This window comes from Diadema antillarum, unplaced genomic scaffold (genome assembly GCF_040938485.1).
Source record: "Diadema antillarum isolate AM-2024a unplaced genomic scaffold, OU_Dant_1.0 scf00000001, whole genome shotgun sequence".
NCBI classification, from domain to species: Eukaryota; Metazoa; Echinodermata; class Echinoidea; order Diadematoida; family Diadematidae; genus Diadema; species Diadema antillarum.
In genome coordinates, this window is record NW_027270890.1 from 4967949 (window position 1) to 4989944 (window position 21996).

Sequence of the window (21996 nt, forward strand, 5' to 3'; positions counted from 1 at the left end):
TGTTTCAAATTCATGTAAGATTTTTCTTCCTTGCATCATCATGAGCATCAAAATATTCAAAAGCTCATTTCTTGCTTTGTGGCGTGGATAAGCTGTCAACAAAAGAACGATGTCTTTTTTTCCATTAATAGTATAATTTAAAGTAAATGAATCAAAAAGAGTATATATAACATAATGTTGGAGATCCCAAACAGTTCTTAAATAGATATACGAAATAGCAGACTGGTGATATAGACTTACAAAAGTACCGGTAATGTCAAAATAACACTACAATACAAATTTACAAACAAACCAAAAATCAAACAAACGAAACACTCATTGTACAGGTCAATTTGCGAATTTAAGACTTGGCGAAAACTGTGAATTTATACCGGCAGCCGGAACAATAAGAAAGAGCATGTGTCTGGGGGAAAGTCAGAAGGAAAATAGGAAAGAAACCGATTGAAAGTTTAAAAACATGGGGAAGTTTTAAGTCACACGTCTGAAGGATTAGACGTAAAATGACTGAAAATGTACGTTAGGAAGTACAAGCTAAATGACAATACCAAACATGGATTTACGTTAATGAGGTATCCATGGCCGGCGCCACGTCTTCATGAGTGTGTGTGTGTGTGGGGGGGGGGGGGGGGGTGGGGGGGGGGTGGTGGAGACTTCCGGGTTTCACAAAGGCCTAACCGCGCTGAAAGGTTTCATTTTCTATTTTTTTTTTTGGTGTCACTTCCGGGGTTAAAAAAAGTGTGGGGAGGGGGCAAGTTGTGACATCCTATGCATTCCTATATACGGATGCAAAAAAAATAAAAAAGAAATGAAAAAAAAAAGGTGGGGGGGGGGGGCGAGGGGCATCAAAGGAAGATATCTTAGTCATAGTGAACATGTGTGGGGATAAGACTTGGCAAAAACTTTGAATTTATAAACGGCAGGGAACAATAAAGCGATTGAAAAGCGTTCAGCGCTAAAAAAACATTGTGATAAGTGCTTTATGAATTATATATATTATCATTATTGGAACATGTTCCTTCGGTAATGTATATGCAACACAAAACAGCAACAACAAACTGAAATTTGTTATCAATGGATGAACAACAACCCATGGGCGTCACCAGGGGGGGGGGGGGGGGGGGGGTGCGTTGGGTGGCGAACGCACCCCCCTTCAGATCAAAAAATAAAAAATAAAAAATCAGTCAGCGAGCGACCTCAACGCCGGACTCAAAATAATTATTCTTTCTATTTTTTTTTTAATATTTTGCACCAGGGACACACACACACACTCACACAAACGCACACACACAAAAAAAATCGTCGGCAAAAACAATTCGCACCCCTGTTTCTGCAGCACTGATTTATACATATCTATTAGTATTCTACAGTGTTTACTATTTATCGGCCGTACTGTACATCCGTACGATACGGAGCACTTATACACGTTTGCATGTACGTGTGCTACTTACAAGTATGTAGGGTCCCCTTGTACGTTACTTCTGACCAATCCATATTGCCAGCCAAGAGCGAGCCTTAGCCTCATTAAAAATATCTAGTTTTTGCCCCCCCCCATAATTAATAATTCTCGAAATGAGAAGATTTTCTTGCTTTTGAAAGAAAACAAACATGTTGCCCCCCAAAAAATATTGGAAGGCAAGCGCACCATTTGCCCCACCCCCACATAATCATAATTCCCGCGATGAAAAGATTTTCTTGCTTTTTTGTTAGAATTCGAGAAATCCGTCCAAATTATTTCACCCAAAAGCAGTGGCGTAACCACGGGGGGGGGGGGGGGGGGGGAGTGTGCGCCACCCCCCCTCCCAATCCGCTGGTAAAAAAAAAAAAAAAAAAAGATTTACCGAAATAGTAGTTCAAGTGTTAGTAAACTGCTTTTGTATGAAAGGGGTGATCCAAAAATAAGATATTTTTCTATGATTTCTTTTAACCATAATTAGATAGGTATATAGTGTGAAACATTGTTCAAAAAGCCCGGACCCGACAATAAGGTTGTGATTCCTGGTTGGCATTCTGCATATAAGCAGGATGTGCGCAGTGACTCAGTCCATCCGAACGAAGAGTCGCTACAATGTTGCGCAATGTGATGTAGAATGTACACCTTTGTACCTTATGCTTCGTTATATCAAAGCTAGATCATTGATTTTGCAGTGTTGCTTTACATACTAGTCTATATAAAATGTCTTGCATTGCCAATAAAAAGACTTTTCCATACACACACACAAACAAACACGCACAATTAGTTTAGGGGATGCTCTAAAGTGCAGATTTTGGACATCCTTTCCCGCTTGGTCACTTCGACGCCACCTCGCTGGATATATACCTCCCCCAGTTATGAACATAAACCCACACCCTTGACTACCAGTGGCGGATCCAAGGGGAGGGGCGCACCGGGCGTCCCCCCTCCCCCCTTATTTTCCAAAGCGAAAAAAAAATAATAAATAGCTGCAAACGGCAGTTTTGGGACAGTAAAATGTCAAAATTTTCAAGCTCGCTCGCTCCTCTCGCTCGCATTTAGTCGCAATGCCATTCTCCTGAAGTTGCTGCCAGTAATTGCCGGCAGTTTGCGCCTGTGCGCCTCCCCCCCTTAATTTCCAAAGCGAAAAAATATAGCTACAAACGGCAGTTTTGGGACTGTAAAATGTCAAAATTTTCAAGCTCGCTCGCTCCATTCGCTCGCATTTAATCTTTATGCCATTCTTCTGATGTTGCTGCCAGTAATTGCCTGCATTTGCGCCCGGTGCCCCTCCCCTTAATTTCCAAAGCGAAAAAATATGGCTAAGAACGGCAGTTTTTGGACTGTACAATGTAAAATTTTCAAGCTCGCTCGTTCCGCTTGCTCGAATGTAATCATTATGCTCTCCTGATATTGCTGGCAGTATTTGCCAGCAGTTGCGCCCGATGCGCCCCCTTAAATTCTAAAGCGAAGAAATATAGCTGTACAAACGGCAGTTTGTTTGTTTTTTACTGTAAAATGTCAAAATTTTCAAGCTCGCTCGCTCGCTCGCCCGCATTTAATTGTTATGCCATTCACCTGATGTTGCTGCCAGTAATTGCCAGCAGTTGCGCCCGGTGCGCCCCCCCCCCCCTTAATTTCCAAAGCAAAAAAATATGGCTACAAATGGCAGTTTTTGGACTGTAAAATGTCAAATTTTTCAAGCTCGCTCGCTCGTTCGCTCGCATTTAATTGTTATGCAATTCTCCTGATGTTGCTGCCAGTAATTAATGGCAGTTGCGCCGTTGCGCCCCCACCCCTCTTTATTTCCAAAGCGAAAAAATATGGCTCCAAATGGCAGTTTTTGACTGTAAAATGTCAAAATTTTCAAGCTCGCTCTCTTCGCTCGCTCGCATTTAATTGCTATGCCATTCACCTGATGTTGCTGCCAGTAATTGCCAGCAGTTGCGCCCGGTGTTCCCCCCTTAATTTCCAAAGCATATAAATATGGCTACAAACGGCAGTTTTTGGACTGTGAAATGTCAAAATTTTCAAGCTCGCTCGCTCGCTCGCTCGCATTTCATTGTTATGCAATTTGATGTTGCTACCAGTAATTATCGGCAGTTGCGCCCGTTGCGCCCCCACCCCTCCTTTATTTCCAAAGCGAAAAGTATGGCTCCAAATGGCAGTTTTTGGACTGTAAAATGTCAAATTTTTCAAGCTCGCTCTCTCGCTCGCTCGCATTTAATTATTATGCCATTCTCCTGATGTTGCTGCCAGTAACTGCCAGCAGTTGCGCCCGCTGCGCCCCCTTAATTTACAAAGCAATGAAATGTGGCTACAAACGGCAGTTTTTGGACTGTAAAATGTCAAAATTTTCAAGCTCGCTCGCTCCCTCGCTCGCATGTAGTCGTGATGCCATTCTCCTGATATCGCTGCCAGTAATTTGTCGTTTCACACCGTCATTCCATAATCCATTTATAGGGGGTACAACCCCCTCCGGCACTTCCGCACCCTCCCCCCACCCTTGCTCGCTCCCTCGCATACTAACCCCCCCGCCCGAAGATGAAATCCTAGCTACGCCGGTGCCCTTTCCCCGCTTGGTTTCCCTCAAAACACAGTAAAAGTCTAGGGATTGAGAGCTTCCTATATTCCAAATGTCTGTCCAAAAAATTTCGTAAACATTTAGTGTCAAAAACGCACCCCCCTTGAAAAAAAGCTGGTGACGCCCCTGCAACCAGATAAAAAAGGTCAAGAATCACGACGTACAAATTATGACCCTATCATTGAAATAGTCGTACAGTAATATATTTCTAAATTTCATTGAATGAATCGCTAAAATCATGGAAAGTTCAATTGTCACTTCATCACAGTTTTCCTTTATATTTCCCGTCACGCTTGAAGTGCAGCTTGTAAAACTCAAGTTTCAAACTGATTGTGATAATGGAAAACAAGCAAAGCAATTAACAGACTGATAAAACTTGAAAAGCAAGGTGCAATAAAAAGATGTATTTAAATGTCTTTCTCCTCTTGACCTTCCCCAATATCATGAGAAAAACAGAAGAAGAAAAAAGAAAAAAGGAAAACATTAATTTCCCTTGCCACCCCGAGTATACTCGCCATTCGTATGGCAGCTGGCTTCTGGATCACGAACTCCGAGGCTGTATGATGCCCAGTGGGCGTGGTCATATAAATTATTATAATCTTAACTAAAACGAACCACACACAAAATTACATGTTTTAGTGATCATGTATGCAAATAAATGACCTCATGGTCTGTAATTCTACTCCTGCTGAACATTGTTCTGTAAATTTACTGAATGCTAAAAGGCAAAGCTCATGATATTAAAAGAGCTGGAGGTTGTATTTTCTTGATGTTCTCCGCTCAGTCTCAACGAAAGTGGGAAGGCTGAGGGGAAGACAAGCGAAACTAGCAGCATCGCTCGTAATAAAGTACCTGTACGTGTGTATTGCGTATCTCTCGCTCGCTGGTTTTGTGGCCTAGCCTACCTAGGCATGCATGGCCAGCTAGCTAGTTACACACTTCAGTAAACGCATGCGCTGTAAACTCACAGTACTAAACAACCCAGAACATGGCGAAGGATGGGAGCAAAGTCATCACATTTAGCTCAGTTTTACTGGCTCTAAATTTCATGATCGGGCCAGTGAAGCTAAGCCAAGCAAAGGTATGTTCATCTAGATTTACTTGATTTCATCTGAATTGTAGCAGCTCGTATTAAGTGTGAAAGAACATTGTTAAAAAGTTGTCTCGTACTGTACAAGTTGTGAGCTGTAGCCTGTAGGTGTAGCTATACCCTCGTCAAGCTCGGAACCCATCAGCTCATAAGCTACGATACGGTAATTCATGCACTTGTTGATACGTGTACTTCGATGGATGGCGCGGCAGGCGCAGGCTCTTGCCCGTATAAGATGCACTACAGTATCGTGTAGCTCCGTTGTCGACGTTGACTGAGCAGCGGAGTTGTTTTGACGGGGTTAGCCATATCCGCTGGCCTAGTGAAGTGTGAAGCCAGTGTAGGCCTACGTTGAATCGTTTGCATACCTCTGACTTTGTTACTAACGATAGTCATGGAAAGGCTGAATTTTGAATTTGAAGACAAGGGGATGCCAATGGCAATAACCAGGAAGTTACTCTAACAACATCAACAACACTAACACTACACTCCAGTAAAAACACTAACGGTTAGATCTACAACAGACCTTTCATTACTGAACTTTGTATGTGTGTGTCTGTCTGTGTGTGCATGTGACATGAAAATGATTCAGTCAGTTTTATCTGTGGTAAAGAAGAATGTTGGTCGAAGGGTGAATAAAAATGAAAGTGCAGAAATTAAATAAGCAAAACAAATACAGCAGAGTCAGAGAGAGAAAGAGAGAGAGAGAGAGCTACTGACTACTGTAGTCAGAGTGGAATAGTGCTCATTTATGGGATCAGTTGAGTTAATGGCGGTTTGGGGGGGGGGGGATATTATGATATTCCGTATCAGATGTGATGTGATGTGATGTGATATGAGTGTGAGAAAATTGTCCAATGCAGGCCTACCGTACCAACAAGTCTTCCACCAGCAACGCGAGTCTCGCTCCCCAGCAACCCATCTCATACTCACTTCTACTTCTACTTCTATGGTGCTTCTCATCAAAGCCTGTTCAGCAACTGGACTCGCCCACCCTGCAATCATTTTCTCATGCCTCCCAGGAAAAAAAGCAAAAACAAAACAACAATTGTGGCAGTTTTAGGTGCTAATACATCAATAATAATATAATCATTGGATGGATAATTTGGCTATGATACCAAGGCTTGCCCAACATGCACTGTATCTTACAACTATTCTTTCTAAATAAATAATCCAAAGAGGTCTCTAAAAATTCTGCTTAGTCATGTCAGTCATACATCCATTTCTAATCTAGACTCATTCACCCTTGACCAAGATACGGGCAAAAAAAAAAAAAAAAAAAATGCTCAAAATATCATGATGTCTTGTAGACCATCTTCCCATAACAAATCTAGATTTATATTATGCAAGTAAAAAGTGTCCACCAAATTACACAATTTTGAATTCCAAAATGAACAGCTCAAAACAGGGGATGGGCACATCTGCACCCCCCCCCCCCCCCCCCTCTTTCCGGTTGTTTCGCTGAATTGCAGTTTCTCACCCTCACTCTCAGCCAGTTTGGAAACTTGCCATCTCTGCAAATGACAGTTTGGTGTCTTAGGTCTCGGAATCTAGGCACGAGTGAAAATTCATAAGCCGCTGCACTGAACTGCCCCCAAAGTGCACACAATAAGTTATAGGATCTTGTCGCGAGTAAGATAATACATCATCACACTATCTATTTAAAGGCATATTGTTTAAAAATGGTGGCAATCCCGCCTGTTTAGGACAAGTTCCGAGTATACTCGGGGCAGGTTGTCTATGGGAAATGCATAGTAAAAGCAAAATTAGTCTCTCCTCAATGGGTTAAGTAATTTTAGAAGTGTTTGAAGCGCCACAAGGTACAGCCAAGATTTGACTGCATGGTAGATTCAAAATGAAATGTCTGTCCATAATGATCACAGTTCCACTAATAAAACCAGGCACATCATATCTTCACACTATGGAAAACTTGTGAGATAATTGACTTGGTCATGTGACTGTACATTTAGAACGAGTATTGCTACAAAAAAAAAAAGAAGTCTGCTACGACTGCTACTGTTACACAAGATTTTGGTGTTTGTTGTTTGTTTGGGGTTTTTTTTTTTTGACAGAAATCAAAGTTTTACAATGATGATCAACTAGTTATTAATAGTTAGCGCAGAAGTCTATGGAAAATGTGTGCTGTAGCAAAATCAGCCTGTTCTCAATGGGTTAATAATATTGAATGTATTATCCAAGCAATAGCTGACAGTAGTGATGGTAACGAGTACATAATTATAGTAGGAGCAATAGCAGAATTACAATAGTTGTAGAAGTAGTGAGTAGTTTGTCATGGTAGTTATTAAGCATTAGAGGTTACTGTAAGAAATAGAATTTGTTGGGACATTGCAAGCATAACAGAGAGAGAAAGAATGAAGGATATGAGGGAACAGGTATTTTTGAATATTTTGTCACACCTACTGAAAAAGAGTTAGTTACACAGCAAGTGCATTTTATGTGATGCCACTCACTTCATAGCAAATATGTCTGCCATATGTACAAATTGTATGTGGATGTTAGTAACAAATGGAGTGACAATTGGTATGAAATAACATCAATATAAATTTTCTTAGTCATGATCATGTATGATACTGATTCAGATTTAGTGAGGTTTTTTTTTTTTTTTGTCTTTTTTATTTGTCATGACATCATGCATTGCTTGTGTATGTTGTAAGATTGCGTGTGATTGCCCCCATATAATGTACTGAGATGAACGAAAGGATGATGCAAGTTAATTAGACCCGAGTGTCGCTAACACGAAGTGCTTCAAATGACTGGGTTATTGTTTACCTTGTCAATAACATCTGGCGTAGTGTGATTGATTTTGTGTGTGTGTGAAGACGGCATACTGTGATTTCTGGCAAACATCAGCCTAGGCCAGATGGCTGTAGACCACATGTTGCCCAGCCAAGCTTCCCACAGTAGCTTACACACGTCTCTCTATTGCCCTGTTTGTCTTCTGCTGTGTCTATACTCTGAGTCTGTAAACTCTTCTCACCATAGATCAAATCTGTCTGTCTGTATTTTTGTTTTTCACCAAACACTGTCTCTAGAAGAACTGGGCTGTTATCAATTATCAGCACCATTTTTGTCTGTCTCAAAACCTCATTGAATTGTTTTATTATTTGAAATATGAAATCATAATAATTTCAAGGTAGCATAACATGATGATGCAACCATGTGTTTTCATATTTGCTGGATAAGTGTTTTGGAACACCTGTACCTCAAAAATTTACTGTGTTCTAAATTTGGATGACATTGGTACTGTACTTTGGATGATTATAATTTCATGAATTCATTGTTATTGCATTAATAGTAAACATGATCCATGTGATTTTTTTGCACAATTATTATTATTATTATTTTTGGAGGGGGATGGTGGAGAGTTGATAGTTGACAATGCCTAATAGTAGGATATCGATCCTTTAAAACCAGTATTCTTAGAAAGTGAGATATTCCACAGAACACTTTCATATCTTCTCTGTCACCAATATCCAGTCAGTCTACAGTGTCATCATACTTGTGTCTCACTGAGGGAAAGCGACATTTGATTTACACTATACAGTGCAATATTGTCCTATCTTATTATTGTACCAGGTATGCGTAGAACATAAACCTATTAATCTACATGGAAATATAATATAGGAGGAAGTGAAAGTGGATAGATCAGTTCAGAGAGGCATCAACCATTTAAAGAGAGAGGGGTGGTCAGCATATGTAGGTGAGTGTACATTGTAGCATTGTTAATTACAGAATGATGTGAATCTGTCCAGACTGATAATTGTGCGGTTTTATTCTTTCACAGTATTTGCAATTAAGATGAAAAAAAAAGAAAGAAAGAGCAAAACAATGCAGATGAATACTCAGATAGTTTTGCCTTTTGACTATTGGACTATAAAAGATCATTGTGTATCTTACGTACCAAATGTGCATTTAGCAAGAATACCCTTTCTTGTGTGATGGTCAGTTTTATCCTTCTTCAGTGGGGATGTGGGTTTGCACAGATACCAGTCAAGTGAAATTCATGGGAAAGGAATCTGCATGTGTTCTGTTGTAGGACAGGTGTCTTGGTTTGACTGAGGTTGGTATCATTTGGTCTTTCTATACAGGTGATTGACATTCACAACACAAAACACACCCAAAGAGACCCAGCAGACTCCTACAAACACCTCCACCACCACCACCACCACCACCAGACTGCCCCGCCCACACACCGTGTGCACCAGCTCCCTTCTCCCCATCATCCTATCGCTTCTCAGCATGAAACACTGTCTGTCGTCGTGGGAACAGACAGAAGACTTCAGCAACGTTTTATTCAAGTGCAATCAACCCCCTCCATCTATCCCCCAGACAACCTCTTGCAGCTGGAATATGATTGTGTACCAGGAGAAGTAGCAGGACTAGAAGTCCACGTCTGGACTACGGACAATCGTCGCTATAGAGCATTCAGGCATTACTGGACTTGTAGTGGTCACTCACGCCACTCTAGAAAAGTCTTTCAAAGATTAAAATTACCAGATGGAATCGTTTATCAACCTGATTTTATGAACCAGGGGGTCAGTCTTGCTACCCGAGCTGTAATTTCAGTTTGGATTCTTCCCTCCAATGTGTTTCATTCACGGAAGAAAGGTTACTATGGTTTCGCCAAAGCCAAGGCGCAGTACAACATCAAGGTCTTACCACCTTACTCCAGACCACGTAAAACTCACGCCAGCTTCGGATGTCTGACCTGGTACGCTGAGATGATGGTGAAACACAGCAGAGTCTGGAATGGAATACTACAATGTCCTTATGAAAAAGGTTTGAAATACCAGGGAATAATTTTCCTGGTATCGCATCGCAATTTGCTATGCACTTTTACACCACTGCTACACAAACTATCTTTTGTGTAGCAGTTTTCTTCATAGAAATGTACAGGATACCATGTGAAATATTGTTCATCAGCTGAAATTGCTAATCAAATTTGAGTTGGAAAATTATTCCCTGAATACCTACCAAATAAGAAAAATTTTACAAGTATTTCATGCTTGATTGAAGTACAAGTGTGCATAATATGAGATAAATGTAACATGATTCACACATAAATCAGTCAGTGCTGTGCAGTTTAATGCCTTGGATTGTAAAATTAGGTCTTCACGCCACTCCTGTCTACCAGTCAATATTACAATTGTATGTTTGACGATCAATTTTGATGCCACTTACTGAGAACAAGTTTTTAGGTTGCTTAAAATCAGAGGCTATCTGGCATTTTGACCATGATCTCCCAACTGTGTCAAAAGTTTACAGGTATTCATGCTGTTTTCTTATCAGTTGATTGTAAATTTATAAGTTTAGGTAAAAATTATTGACTTTTGATCTTGCTAAACAAAACTTATTCATTGATGGTTATTTTACAGGAAGTAAAAAAAGTATCTCTTTATATGTTAACCATTCAGTTCTAACCTTTCTTCCTCAAACAGAGGTTGTTGACCTCATGACCTTTCCGATGGCATTTCCCAGTGTGCATCACGGGCTGTCAAGAGACCTGCCTCCATTCAGACAGAAAGGCTTGAGACAGCGGGCTGAAGCAAATATCAACCAGCCTAGGTATGTGTGCATTGCTATCCTGGGTCCCTTTCTATGTATGCTACTGCACGTAATATACCCTGCCCAGTTCAGTGGACTCCTCTTGATTGTAAAAACCAATTCCTCGTCAGCTTTAACTTCCTTATCAACTTGTATGGCTGTGTTTTATTTTTAATGTTACATCAAACCCAATGTCATCAGTGTCTACCTAATCGATAATCTGTAATCTTATGACAGCAAGTGTAATACATATGTCTGACAAAGAGATGAATTATGTACAGTGTATAATGTACAAAGTCTAATTTGTAGCAAAACAAGAGATATCTTTTTATCCAGAATATAATGAATATGATATGAAAAAAGGAAGTTAAATCCAGTCTTTGATGAAATTAATTAAAAGAGGCATATCAACCCATTAGTTTCCACTGTTAGTCTTTCATTTTTTTCCTTCATCAAAAAGGGTTTAATCGATACGCAAAAAAAATTTGTGCAAAGTAGGTAGCAAACCAGAAATACAATTGTACCAGCAAAGTGATTTTATTTGATTTTATTTGATTTCTGCATTTTTCACAAAATATATACAATGTAACAAACAATTTTCCAATACTAATTACATTATATCCAACACAAAATGAATATAGATATAATCACATATAATGTATCAATAATGAAATATTGTTTTGATGAATCGTAACTCTACAAAAACAGCTGAAAAATTATTGATTATTCAATCGAATTAATGCATACAAAATGCAGGAGACCGTCATCTTAAGCTAAAGCTTGAGTTTGATGGTGGCCTCTGGAAAAGCATATGGCTTGTACTTCTTTACAAATCATTTAATTCATATTGAATTGTATAACCGAGTAGGGTAGCAACAAAATGCATCAGTGCAACGGTGAGTTAGGGTGCCAATCAAATGTAAGATGTGAAAACCATAAACATTGATGTGGGCTTATTAATTTTCTTTCCTCAACCCACAGATTCACTTTCTCAGCAGTGTTGTATGTGTTGGAGTACTGCAAGCATTATCTCTGTGGTATATTCCACCGTAAGACTCATTACACAAACAGATACACGACACCTCTCATCTTTATGAACAAGGAAGGTGAGTCTGGGGTCCTTGTCTCCTAGCAGTATCTCTGTGTGAGTGTGATAGATGGAGAGAGAGGGGGGGGGGGGGGGGGGGGGGGGGTGAGAGAGAGAGAGAGAGAGGGGAAGATAAACAATCATTATGGAAGTGAGAGAATGTGCAAATATTTTTTTCCTGACACAATCATAAAAATGGTAAATGTTCTACTGAGCATGGTTAAAGTAATTGTTTCTTCTTTATTTCTTCTTCTTCTTTTTCTTCTTCTCCTCCTCCTTATCATTATCATCATTATCATCATCCTCGTCCTCTGTCTTTTCCTTCTCATTATTATTATCCTCAATACCATAATCATTGCTACTGTAACTACTTAGATAGGAGATCCAGAATGCTGAAAAAATATCACTATCACACCCAATAAAAGATATGTTTACCTTTGACATAGAAAGAACAAGAACCAACTCCAATCTAGAAACCAGACTTTTATTGGCAGTATAGTATAACTGATGAATGCCTTTCTGGAGTCGGCATTTGGTGATTTGTTTGTTTAATAAAACTAATGCATGTCATTCCTTTTTGTCACACTTTGCTTGTTAAGGTTGACTTTTGTTAAAATGTCGTTTGTTTCCTGCTCATGATCTGTTTACACATTTTGTGACAATGTAGAGTGATTGATTATGATTTGTTTTCACAGGGAAAACATTTCTTCAAATTGAGCAGGAGAATGGTCAGTACAGCAGTATGATAAACTCATTCAAGGTACCGCTGAAGCAGTGGATACAGCTGGTCTACACACAGGATGGCAGAAAGGTAGCTCAGCAAATTGGCAACCCCTCCCCCCAGTCTGTTCAGCTAAATGTTAGCAGTGTTTATTTATCGTGATCAGTAATGACTTTTTATGCATTGGTACATTTAGTATGATTTCCATTTTAGTGAAATTAATCTAGAATCATGGAAAACTGTCATCAAACTTTCAAGGAAAAATGGTGACAAATCAAATGAAACAATTTCAAATGACATTTATCACTTTGGTTACCAGTGATAACATTTTTTTTTGCCCTTGAATGGATGTAAACTTCAGAATGGCTCATAACAATTTCATATGATACGTGGACCCCTTGCTTGATTAACTTACTCCGATATGATCTTGGCTACTCCTGAGTATACTAGCTTGAAAGGATGATCGTAGATTTAGGCTTGTCAAGTTATTTGATGTCAAATTGTAGGACATCTCAGTTTAGATGCAGTGCTCTGAGGTAAATGGAAAATACAGTTGGAGGAAGTCAACAATGTTGCTTTTATTTCAGTGGTCACTGAGTTTCATCACCCAAGAAAAGAGCGAGACAACCATGGTGGGTGAGAGTTCCTATCAGGCCAACGTTCACTACAACGAGACAGACGCCCTCTATCATCTGGGTGGGAGCAGTGCCGTGGCTTCATTCAGTGGCTACATGTTAGAGGCCAAGCTATGGAGGGGCAGGGCTCTTGATCTGGATAAGGTGATGGGAAAACAGATGAATGAATGAATGAATGAATGAATGAAAGAATGAATGAATGAATGAATGAATGAATGAATGAATGAATGAATGAATGAATGAATGAATTAGCAAAACAAAACAATTGGATGAATAAATGAATGATTGAATGAATAATTGAATGAATTAATGAGTGAATGAATGAATTAACACACCAAAACTGGAGGAATGAATGAATGAATGAATTGATTAATGAATTAAGGGCTGAATTAATAAATAAACAAGCCAAAATATTCAGATGAATGAATGAATGAATGAATGAATGAATGAATGAATGAATGAATGAATGAATGAATGAATGAATGAATGAGTGGTTGAGTGAGTGAATAAATGAATGAATGAATTAATAAACCAAACTAATTGGACGAATATATTAATGAATAAATGAAAAACATACAAAAACGTAATTGGATGAATGTATGGCTGAATGCATGAAAGAAGGAATTATGGAATTACTTTAGGGCTGTTTCCTTGATTTTGTAGAGTTTTGTTGTGTTACCATGGCTAATCAGCCACATAAAATGGCCTTATAGACATTTGCTTTGGAGTGATTTCCATACTTTCTTTGACTTTGTTGTGTTGCCAGGGTATAGTGTCTTGTCAGAATCAGATGTATCAGTATTTGTAATCATTATTTGAGTTTGACATTAATTAGACATTAATTTCACTTTTGATTTACACTGATTTGACACTGATATGACATTGATTTCTGTCATTGATTTATCACTGATTTGACATTTATTTGTGTAGGTGCCATCACCACAGTTCTTAGAGCTGAACCATACGAAGGGGATCACAGATTATTACCATCAGTGTGACAATCTTCATTTAGACGTGGCCAGAGTCTTTGCTGCCTTCAGACTGAAACACAAAGACAAGAAGAAGCGCAGTGAGTTTCATTCTTTTTCTTTTTTCATTTCATTTCTTACCAATAGAATTGAAAAGAGCATCAGCCATGATGAAAGAAAGTCATTAATTGATTTTCTTCTCTCTTCTTTTTTTTTTTTTGATGCCTCCGCCACGAAATGTCGCCGGAGGCATTATGTTTTCGGGTTGTCCGTCCATCCGTCCGTCCGTCCATAATCAATTTTGTGGACAGCGTATCTAAAAAACTGTGAGAGGTATCCTAATGAAACTTGGCATGTATATGTACATAGATATGAGTGGGCGAAGCTGTGCCTATCAACTTTTGGGGGCACATGCTCAAAGTCAAAGGTCAAAAGGTCAAGGTCAAATGTTCAAAATTTCACTATTTCCTCTATATCTGTGCAATGCCTGGAGGTATTTTCGTGAAACTTTGTGTATACATGAACTACCAAACAAAGATTCCCCAGAGAGAGATTTGGGTCATGAGGTCAAGGGTCAAAGGTCAAGTGGAAATGTTAAAATTTCACTTTTTATGCCTCCACCAACGAAGTGGCCGGAGGCATTATGTTTTCGGGTCGTCCGTACGTCCGTCCATACGTCCGTCCCGTTTTGTTTTTGTCGATATCTCAAGAACCGTGTGGTGGCTTTACATCAAACTCGGTATGAGGGTTTATCCTGGGGGGATAATACTTTGTTTGTATTTTAGGGTCAGGGGGTCAAAGGTCAAAGGTCACAGGTTATTTTGTGAAAAAAAAGGTTGAAAATTCATGTTTTTCTCCATATCTCGCAAATGGTTCAAGGTATCTTCATGGAACTTAGTATATATGCTTGTTCCAATGGGCAGTGATTATCTAGGAAAGTTGGGGGTCATGGTTCAAAGGTCAGGGGTCAAAGGTCAAGGTCAACTCCTCAAAATATCACTACTTTCCTTATATTTATGCAATGCCTGGAGGGTTTTTTTTTAAAAACTTGATGTATGCATGTATTACCCGATATATATTCTGTGGGAAGTTTCTTGCCAAAAGGTCAAAGGTCAAAAGATCAAAGGTCAAATGAAAGTGTTGAATTTTTTCCTCCATATCTCAAAAGTAACTCAAGGTATCATCATGAAACTTACATATTCATGCATGTTCAACCTAACAGTGATTCTCTTTAGAACTGTGAGGTCAAAGGTCAAAGGCCAGGTTAGATAATGCTATTTTCCCATTTGATACTGAAATTATACTTTTTCTCAATACCTTGAAAATTACGGTGTACTCAATGCATAAACTTATAAAAGGGTCAAAAGTCAAGTAAAAATCATTAGTTCCCCAAATACCTGCACTCTGACATTTTAATCATTCATCCAATTGAACCTAGTTCTAGGAAAGTGAACATTCAGCACATTTGTGGCAAACCTGTCATTTTAATATTTTGCCAATTGTGTGAAACTGTCATCACACATTGTCAAGACATTGTACTATAGACCTATTAGGAGAACCATGCATTATGGCGGAGGCATATCAGTCGCCGTAGCGATATATCTAGTTTCTCCATATCTCACAAATCAAGGTATCTTCATGGAACTTAGTGTATATGCATGTACTGACTGGCAGTGATCATGTTGGGAATTTAGGGGTCATGGGTCAAAGGTCAGGGGGTGAAATGTCAAGGTCAACTCATCAAAATGTCATTATTTCTCTCTTATCTATGCAATGCCTGCAGGATTTTTTCTTGAAACTTAGTGTATGCATATATTACCCAATACAGATTCTCTTGGAAGTTTCTTGCCTAAAGGTCAAAGGTCAAGTGAAAGTGCTAGATTGCACTTCTTCTTTAACCCATATCAGGCTGGGGGGGGGGGCGGAATCCGCTCCCCCCCACGTTTCGCGCAATATCTTCGCAGCGCGATAAGCTCCCGCCGCGATGTTTCATGACTTTTTCTTTCAAGTATTGCGCAACTTTTGAGACCAATATTGTTGCGCCTGCGCGTACCGTTTTGACGCGACGCCCGTTCGAAAAAAATTTGTCAACCGCAAAATTGCTCCAAAACGTGATTTTGTGTACAAATCCAATGCAAATTGTGTTTTTTCAATTAATTCACATAAGAATTAATATCTTGACCTAGAATGGACAAAATTAATTTATTTTAGCATAATAAAGCTTCGAGAAATGTCTGTGACAAATTTTGGCCAAAAAACAAACAAAAACAAAAGATCAAAAAACAAGGAAATACATAAGAAATTCAAAAAACAATCAAATACATCAGAAATTAATTTCGATACAGATTTTTTTTTAACCTATGTCTCAGGAGAATGATACAAGAAACATTTTTAAAAAGAAATTAGCTTAATTAGAGCAATAATAAGTGATTTAGAGCCCAAAACTGATTTTATGCATAAATTACAATAATTAATTAATATAGAATATAAGAAAAATTTTTCGGAGAAAGCAACCATACATTTTGATAGTATACATGTACGTCATGGGCGTCACGTGTGCCGATTTTCGGCGCGATCACGTGTTCCATAGGCGAGATCTGAAGGGGGGGGGGGCGGAATCCCCCCCAGATATAGCATTTAAACCAAAAAAGCCCAGCCTGATTAGGGTTAAACTTATAAAAGGGTCAAAAGTTGGGTACAAATCCTCAAATCCCCAAATACCTACACTCTTAGATAGTATAGCCATTCATCTAAATAAACCTAGTTCAAGGGAAGTGAACACTCCATGCATTTGTGACAAACCTGTCATTTTAATATTTTGCCATTTATGTGAAGCTGTCATGACACATTGTCAAGACATTGTGCTATAGAACCATTCAGAGAACCATGCATTATGGCGGAGGCATACCAGTCGCCATAGCAACATTTCTAGTTTTTAGCTCACCTGAGCCAAAGGCTCAAGTGAGCTATTGCGATCGCCCTTCGTCCGTCGTCCGGCGTGCGTCGTCCGTCGTCCGTCGTGCGTAAACTTTTTACATTTTCATCTTCTTCTTGAAAACCCCAAGACCGATTTTCATCAAACTTGGCAGGTAGCATCCCTAGGGGGTTAGGAACTCAATTTGTTAAAATGGGCACCATGCCCCACCCAGGGGGCCCCCAGGGGGGCCCAAACCCCCCAAAATTAAGGAATCTGTAAAAATCTTCTTCTCTAGAACCAGAAGTGATAGAGCTAAGTTAATACTGTGAGTTAGTACATTGATGACTGTAGTTTCAAGTTTGTTCATGGCAGAATCAGGGGTGCCCCCCTTGGGACCCAGGGGGGGGGGGGGGGGATGGTTGGGAAGGTCGAAATGGGGACCTGAATTGTACATTTTCATCTTCTTCCTGAAAACCTCATGATGGATTTTCGTCAAACTTGGCAGGTAGCATCCCTAGGGGGTCAGGATCTCAATTTATCAAAATGAGCACAATGCCCCACCCAGAGGGCCCCAGGGGCCCCCAATCCCCCCAAATTAAAAAATCTTCAAAAACTTGGGCCCTTATTGTACATTTTCATCTTCTACTTGAGAATGCCTGGTCAAATTTTGGTAGAGCTGTGAATGATTTAGATTAGTGACTGCGTGAAAGGTGAACTTGCGATACTCAGGTGAGCGCTAGACCCACAGGTCTCTTGTTTGTTGTTGGTATGATTGATTGACTGTCTGTCTTTTTCAATTTTTTTGGTACAATTAATTGAGTTCCTGTGGTGATGTCCTTAACCTATTGAGGACGTACTGATTTTGCTACAACACGCATTTCCCATAGAAACCTGCCCGAGTATACTTGGGATTCATCCTCAACGGGTTAATGTAATTCTTTCTTTTCCAAGAGCAGCACTTGTTCGTTTGTAGATATTTCACTTCCTTGAAGGAAAGAAGTCTCACTGAAGTAAGAATTTGTCTCGGCATCTATCCAGCTTCATTCACAAAAAGAAACATGAGCAAGGTAAATAATTTGGTCATCTTGCTTTGAGAAAACTCAAATTTTACATGTCCCCCTTTCTTATAATCAACCACTGTATTGTGATAGGTCTATGTTTGTATATTCTTCCCAGGGTCTTGCCAAAATACCAATCCATTCCTCAAATTTGTCAGCAAGCACAATCTGTTGGGACAACCGCACTGCAAGCTGTGGCAGCAACCTGCTCCCACGAACCAGTCGGTGTTGTGGAAGCTGCTGCAACACGCTGCTGCTGTTAATGACAGCTACCACTCAACCCATGAATTCTTGAGTCAACAGCTCTATAGCCATCACTGGGAAATTCTTGTAAGTAGGAGTACTGAAGTTAGTATTTGTTTAAATCTTGAATATTCTTATCTGTTAGTCATTTTACAATGATTTAAGCATTTGATCAGTTGTGATAATCAAAGAAAATAATTTTATGATCTGATGGTCTGATGCCTTCATCTGTAAACTAAGAATGGTTTTCTCCTCCTCCTCCTCCTCCTCCTCCTCCCCTCCCTCCTCCATTTCAAAATGACATCATAGGTGTGCTGACAACACTAGTTGGCAGGTAGCATCATGTGATTTACCAGCAGAATTAGGGGTTAAATACAATTTGTAACCTAGATATTTTACCACAGAACAATGTCAGATTTAATAAATAATGCTGTAAATGATGTGTGACGATTTTATTTCATGTTTTCCTTGGATGAACATGTTTTCCTTCTCACGCTGTAACTGTATTGTAGTCGTAGTTAACAATATGTTGATGCATAATGCCTTGTGGAGGTAAAGTCTCTTCATAGACAGATACCAGCAGTGTTAAGAAGCGACATGCCTTAATTGATTAAAATGTTGTTACCAAGGAAAATAATTTCCTATAATTTTGTTACATTTCTCGTGGTTCCATGTAGCAAAAAGAAGGCTTGGGAACAGTTAAAGAGATCGTCCCTGGGATAAAACAAGCAAGTTGCTATGGCAACCCAGATGCCACAGCCCTGCTAGGATGTGTCTATGGAAGTGGTCTTGGTGTAAAGATGAACCAATCGCAGGTGAGGCCACACTAGTGTGTGCATGATGGTAGTTATCGGAATACATGTTAAAAAAAAACTTTTGTAGGTGTTTTGTTTTGACAAATTTTTCGTGACATTAAGCCGTCAAATCTGTGAGCCTAACCTAGGGGTGTGATATGTTTTACCAGCAATGTTTGTTTTCATGTTCACAATTGTAAAAAGGATTTCAAGACAGTGAGGATGACGTAAGACTTTAAAGATGAGAATCATGTCATGCAAGAATCAAATGCTACTTCAAAGTAAGCAGACATAGAATCTCCATGTTCTTGAGGAAGTTAATGACTTATCAGTGATTCATGATACTTCATTTTTTCGGCCAATTAGGATTTATTTCTCTGCCTCATACATGTATTTTTAACCTGGTCCCTACCAGTCTAATCATGCTTACACATTTTGCTGATCCCCCTCTCCGTACTATCCCCACTCCTGCTTTACAGGCATTGGTGTACTGGTTGGTAGCAGCACAAGGTGGAAGTCGTCTAGCTTTGCTGGTTCTTGCCAACAAACATCACATGGGTGACGACAGTCACATCCCCTGGGACATGGACTATGCTTTCAGTGAGTGGTCATTCCTCGCTCTCTAGATATAAAATGTATAGTGAAGAGATGTCAACTGTTACTTTTTTGCTTTTTGCAATATGTTTACCTTTTTTGTGTCAATAAATACTGAAGGTTTCATAGAAAATGCTGTTTTTACCAAATTGTATTACTACATATGTGTATGGCAGGAAACATAAAAGTTTTTTTTTTTTTCAGCCAATATCCCTTCTCAACTCTCAAAATATTGCAGTGCTGTTTACAAGGTTGGCATCCTTGATAATGAGCCATTTATTTAATACTAGCGTGCAGCTACGTATATAAATTCAGAGCTTGCTATGGGAAGGCCACAAGCTCATATCCCTTTATATGAATACACATTCTAATTTGAAATGAACGTAGTAAAATCTTTTAAGAAAAAAGAATACTTTCATTTAGGGTTCAATTGCCTGACATTACAGTCTTTTATAGAAAAACCTTTGGCATTTTGTCATCACTTCTTACATTGGTCCCTCCAACAGCTGTACGATTCTTCACATGAAACTAGCTGGACTGCAACAAAAGTTGCAGTGCAATCTCCTTAAAACTAAAGCATGCATATATTTCTCAAGATGCTTTATTCATGGTGAAAGAAGATGTTGTGTACTGCCACTTTTGCCATGGATGTATGCATTTTAAACTGTATTGATGTCAAAATGTCAAAGTATGTATCATCAGTATATATTCATGTTCCACCTGTCTCTTCCAGGATATTTCTATCACGTTGCCCAGGAAACCATCATGGATAGAACCAGACATGATGCCAGTGATGTGAGTCTTTCTCCTGTATTATATCACTCATTCCTTTGTTCTAAACTCTCAAAATATTGAAGAAATATTGCTCTTTTTTTTTCAATCTTCTACCCTTTCTCTTTAGTCTCTGACTGACAACATCTTTGCCTTTTTCTTCAGCATGTCCTTTCTGTGGTCCTTTGATAATTTTCCACCTCATCTGTCATATTCAATACTTTGTTCTGTCTGTCTGTCTGTCTGTCTTATTCCACTATAGGTATCTCATAGTCATTCCTTGTTTCTCTACTGTGCTTGTCAAATTAGAATGGTACAAGTTACTTGTGATGTTTTTATTCTTCCGTATTTCGCAAGTCAACTGATATCCATGAAATTGATATCTAGTGAAAATATTGCCTCCCGTAACACAAATGTATTACATATCATCTCCAACGAGGAGAAATTGCTATTTTTCCTTTTGAAAAGTGATAAACCTTTTTCTCAATTTACCTTAGTTTTTCTTGTTATTTGATTCACCCACTCACAAGATTGTCTTACAAGTCTCAGTAAGCATGATATTCTTTCAAAATATATAGCATGTACAGTAACATATTTTTCCACAACCTCAGTTTTCCTTAATGTTGTCAGTTATTGCCGTCTAGCTGTACGCTGTAAAACATGATATATTCGTGGCATGAAATTTTTGCAAATTGGAGCCAATGGCCTTTTTTGCAGTACAAAATTTTTTTGTGAATTGCCATTGGCATTCAGTTGCATATGGTGCAGGGAAAAACCTTTGTGTGCATTTTAATTCTGCAAATCGTGGTTCTCGCAAAATTTACAAAATTAAACGCACGCAAACATTACTTGTTTTACAGTATCTGGCTGTATGTCTTTCTGTTTGTTGGTCCGTGTGTATGTGTGTGTCTATATCTGTCTGTGCATGTCCATTTGTCTCTCTTTGTCAGTCTTTCTGTCTGTCTGACTGTCTGTTTGTGTGTCTGTTTGTCTGTCCATCACAGGTGACCTACGAGGAAGTGAGACTCACTGATGCAGAGCAACTCAAGCTACAGACCGGTGAGACTGGTGACTACTTTAAATGGCTTAAACACCAAGCCAAGCAAGGCGTGGCTGATGCCCAGGTAGGGTTACCAGTCTCTCACACTCAAATCTACATTTCTTTTTCAGACAGACGTGGACCAATTATTGAAAGTCATTGATACTTTATACCATGTACATGACAAGTTAAACGTAATAAATTATGTCTTACTGGATGATATAGATTTAGAAAGGTAGACATTGCCTTACCTATTTAATACTTTTTCTTGTTACAACCAATCAAGAATATTACTACAATGTGTAATTCTAAATGATAATGTCAGCTAATATTAGGCAGTGAAATTACGTTAGGATATGATTTATCTGACAATTTTTTCATTGGCTATATGGCAGTGAAAAAAGGGCAAGAATTTATTGCATGCAATTTCAAAAGTTCGCAAATTTCACACAATACCAAAATTGTTGACAATAAATGTGT

General features: G+C 39.0%; 1 protein-coding gene across 1 annotated transcript in view; it reads left to right on the top strand.

The window, feature by feature from the left end:
• Positions 1–4999: 4999 nt before the first annotated feature.
• LOC139724664 (protein sel-1 homolog 3-like) overlaps positions 5000–21996 on the top strand; it is a 29792-nt gene continuing 12795 nt past the window's right edge. The window contains exons 1-12 of the mRNA XM_071635823.1: positions 5000–5115; positions 9234–9924; positions 10584–10710; positions 11671–11795; positions 12472–12587; positions 13085–13276; positions 14063–14201; positions 18194–18405; positions 18996–19133; positions 19592–19712; positions 20440–20501; positions 21482–21601. Coding sequence (XP_071491924.1) covers positions 5023–5115; positions 9234–9924; positions 10584–10710; positions 11671–11795; positions 12472–12587; positions 13085–13276; positions 14063–14201; positions 18194–18405; positions 18996–19133; positions 19592–19712; positions 20440–20501; positions 21482–21601 — 2136 coding nt within the window. The 5' untranslated portion in view covers positions 5000–5022. The remainder of the gene's footprint in view (positions 5116–9233; positions 9925–10583; positions 10711–11670; positions 11796–12471; positions 12588–13084; positions 13277–14062; positions 14202–18193; positions 18406–18995; positions 19134–19591; positions 19713–20439; positions 20502–21481; positions 21602–21996) is intronic.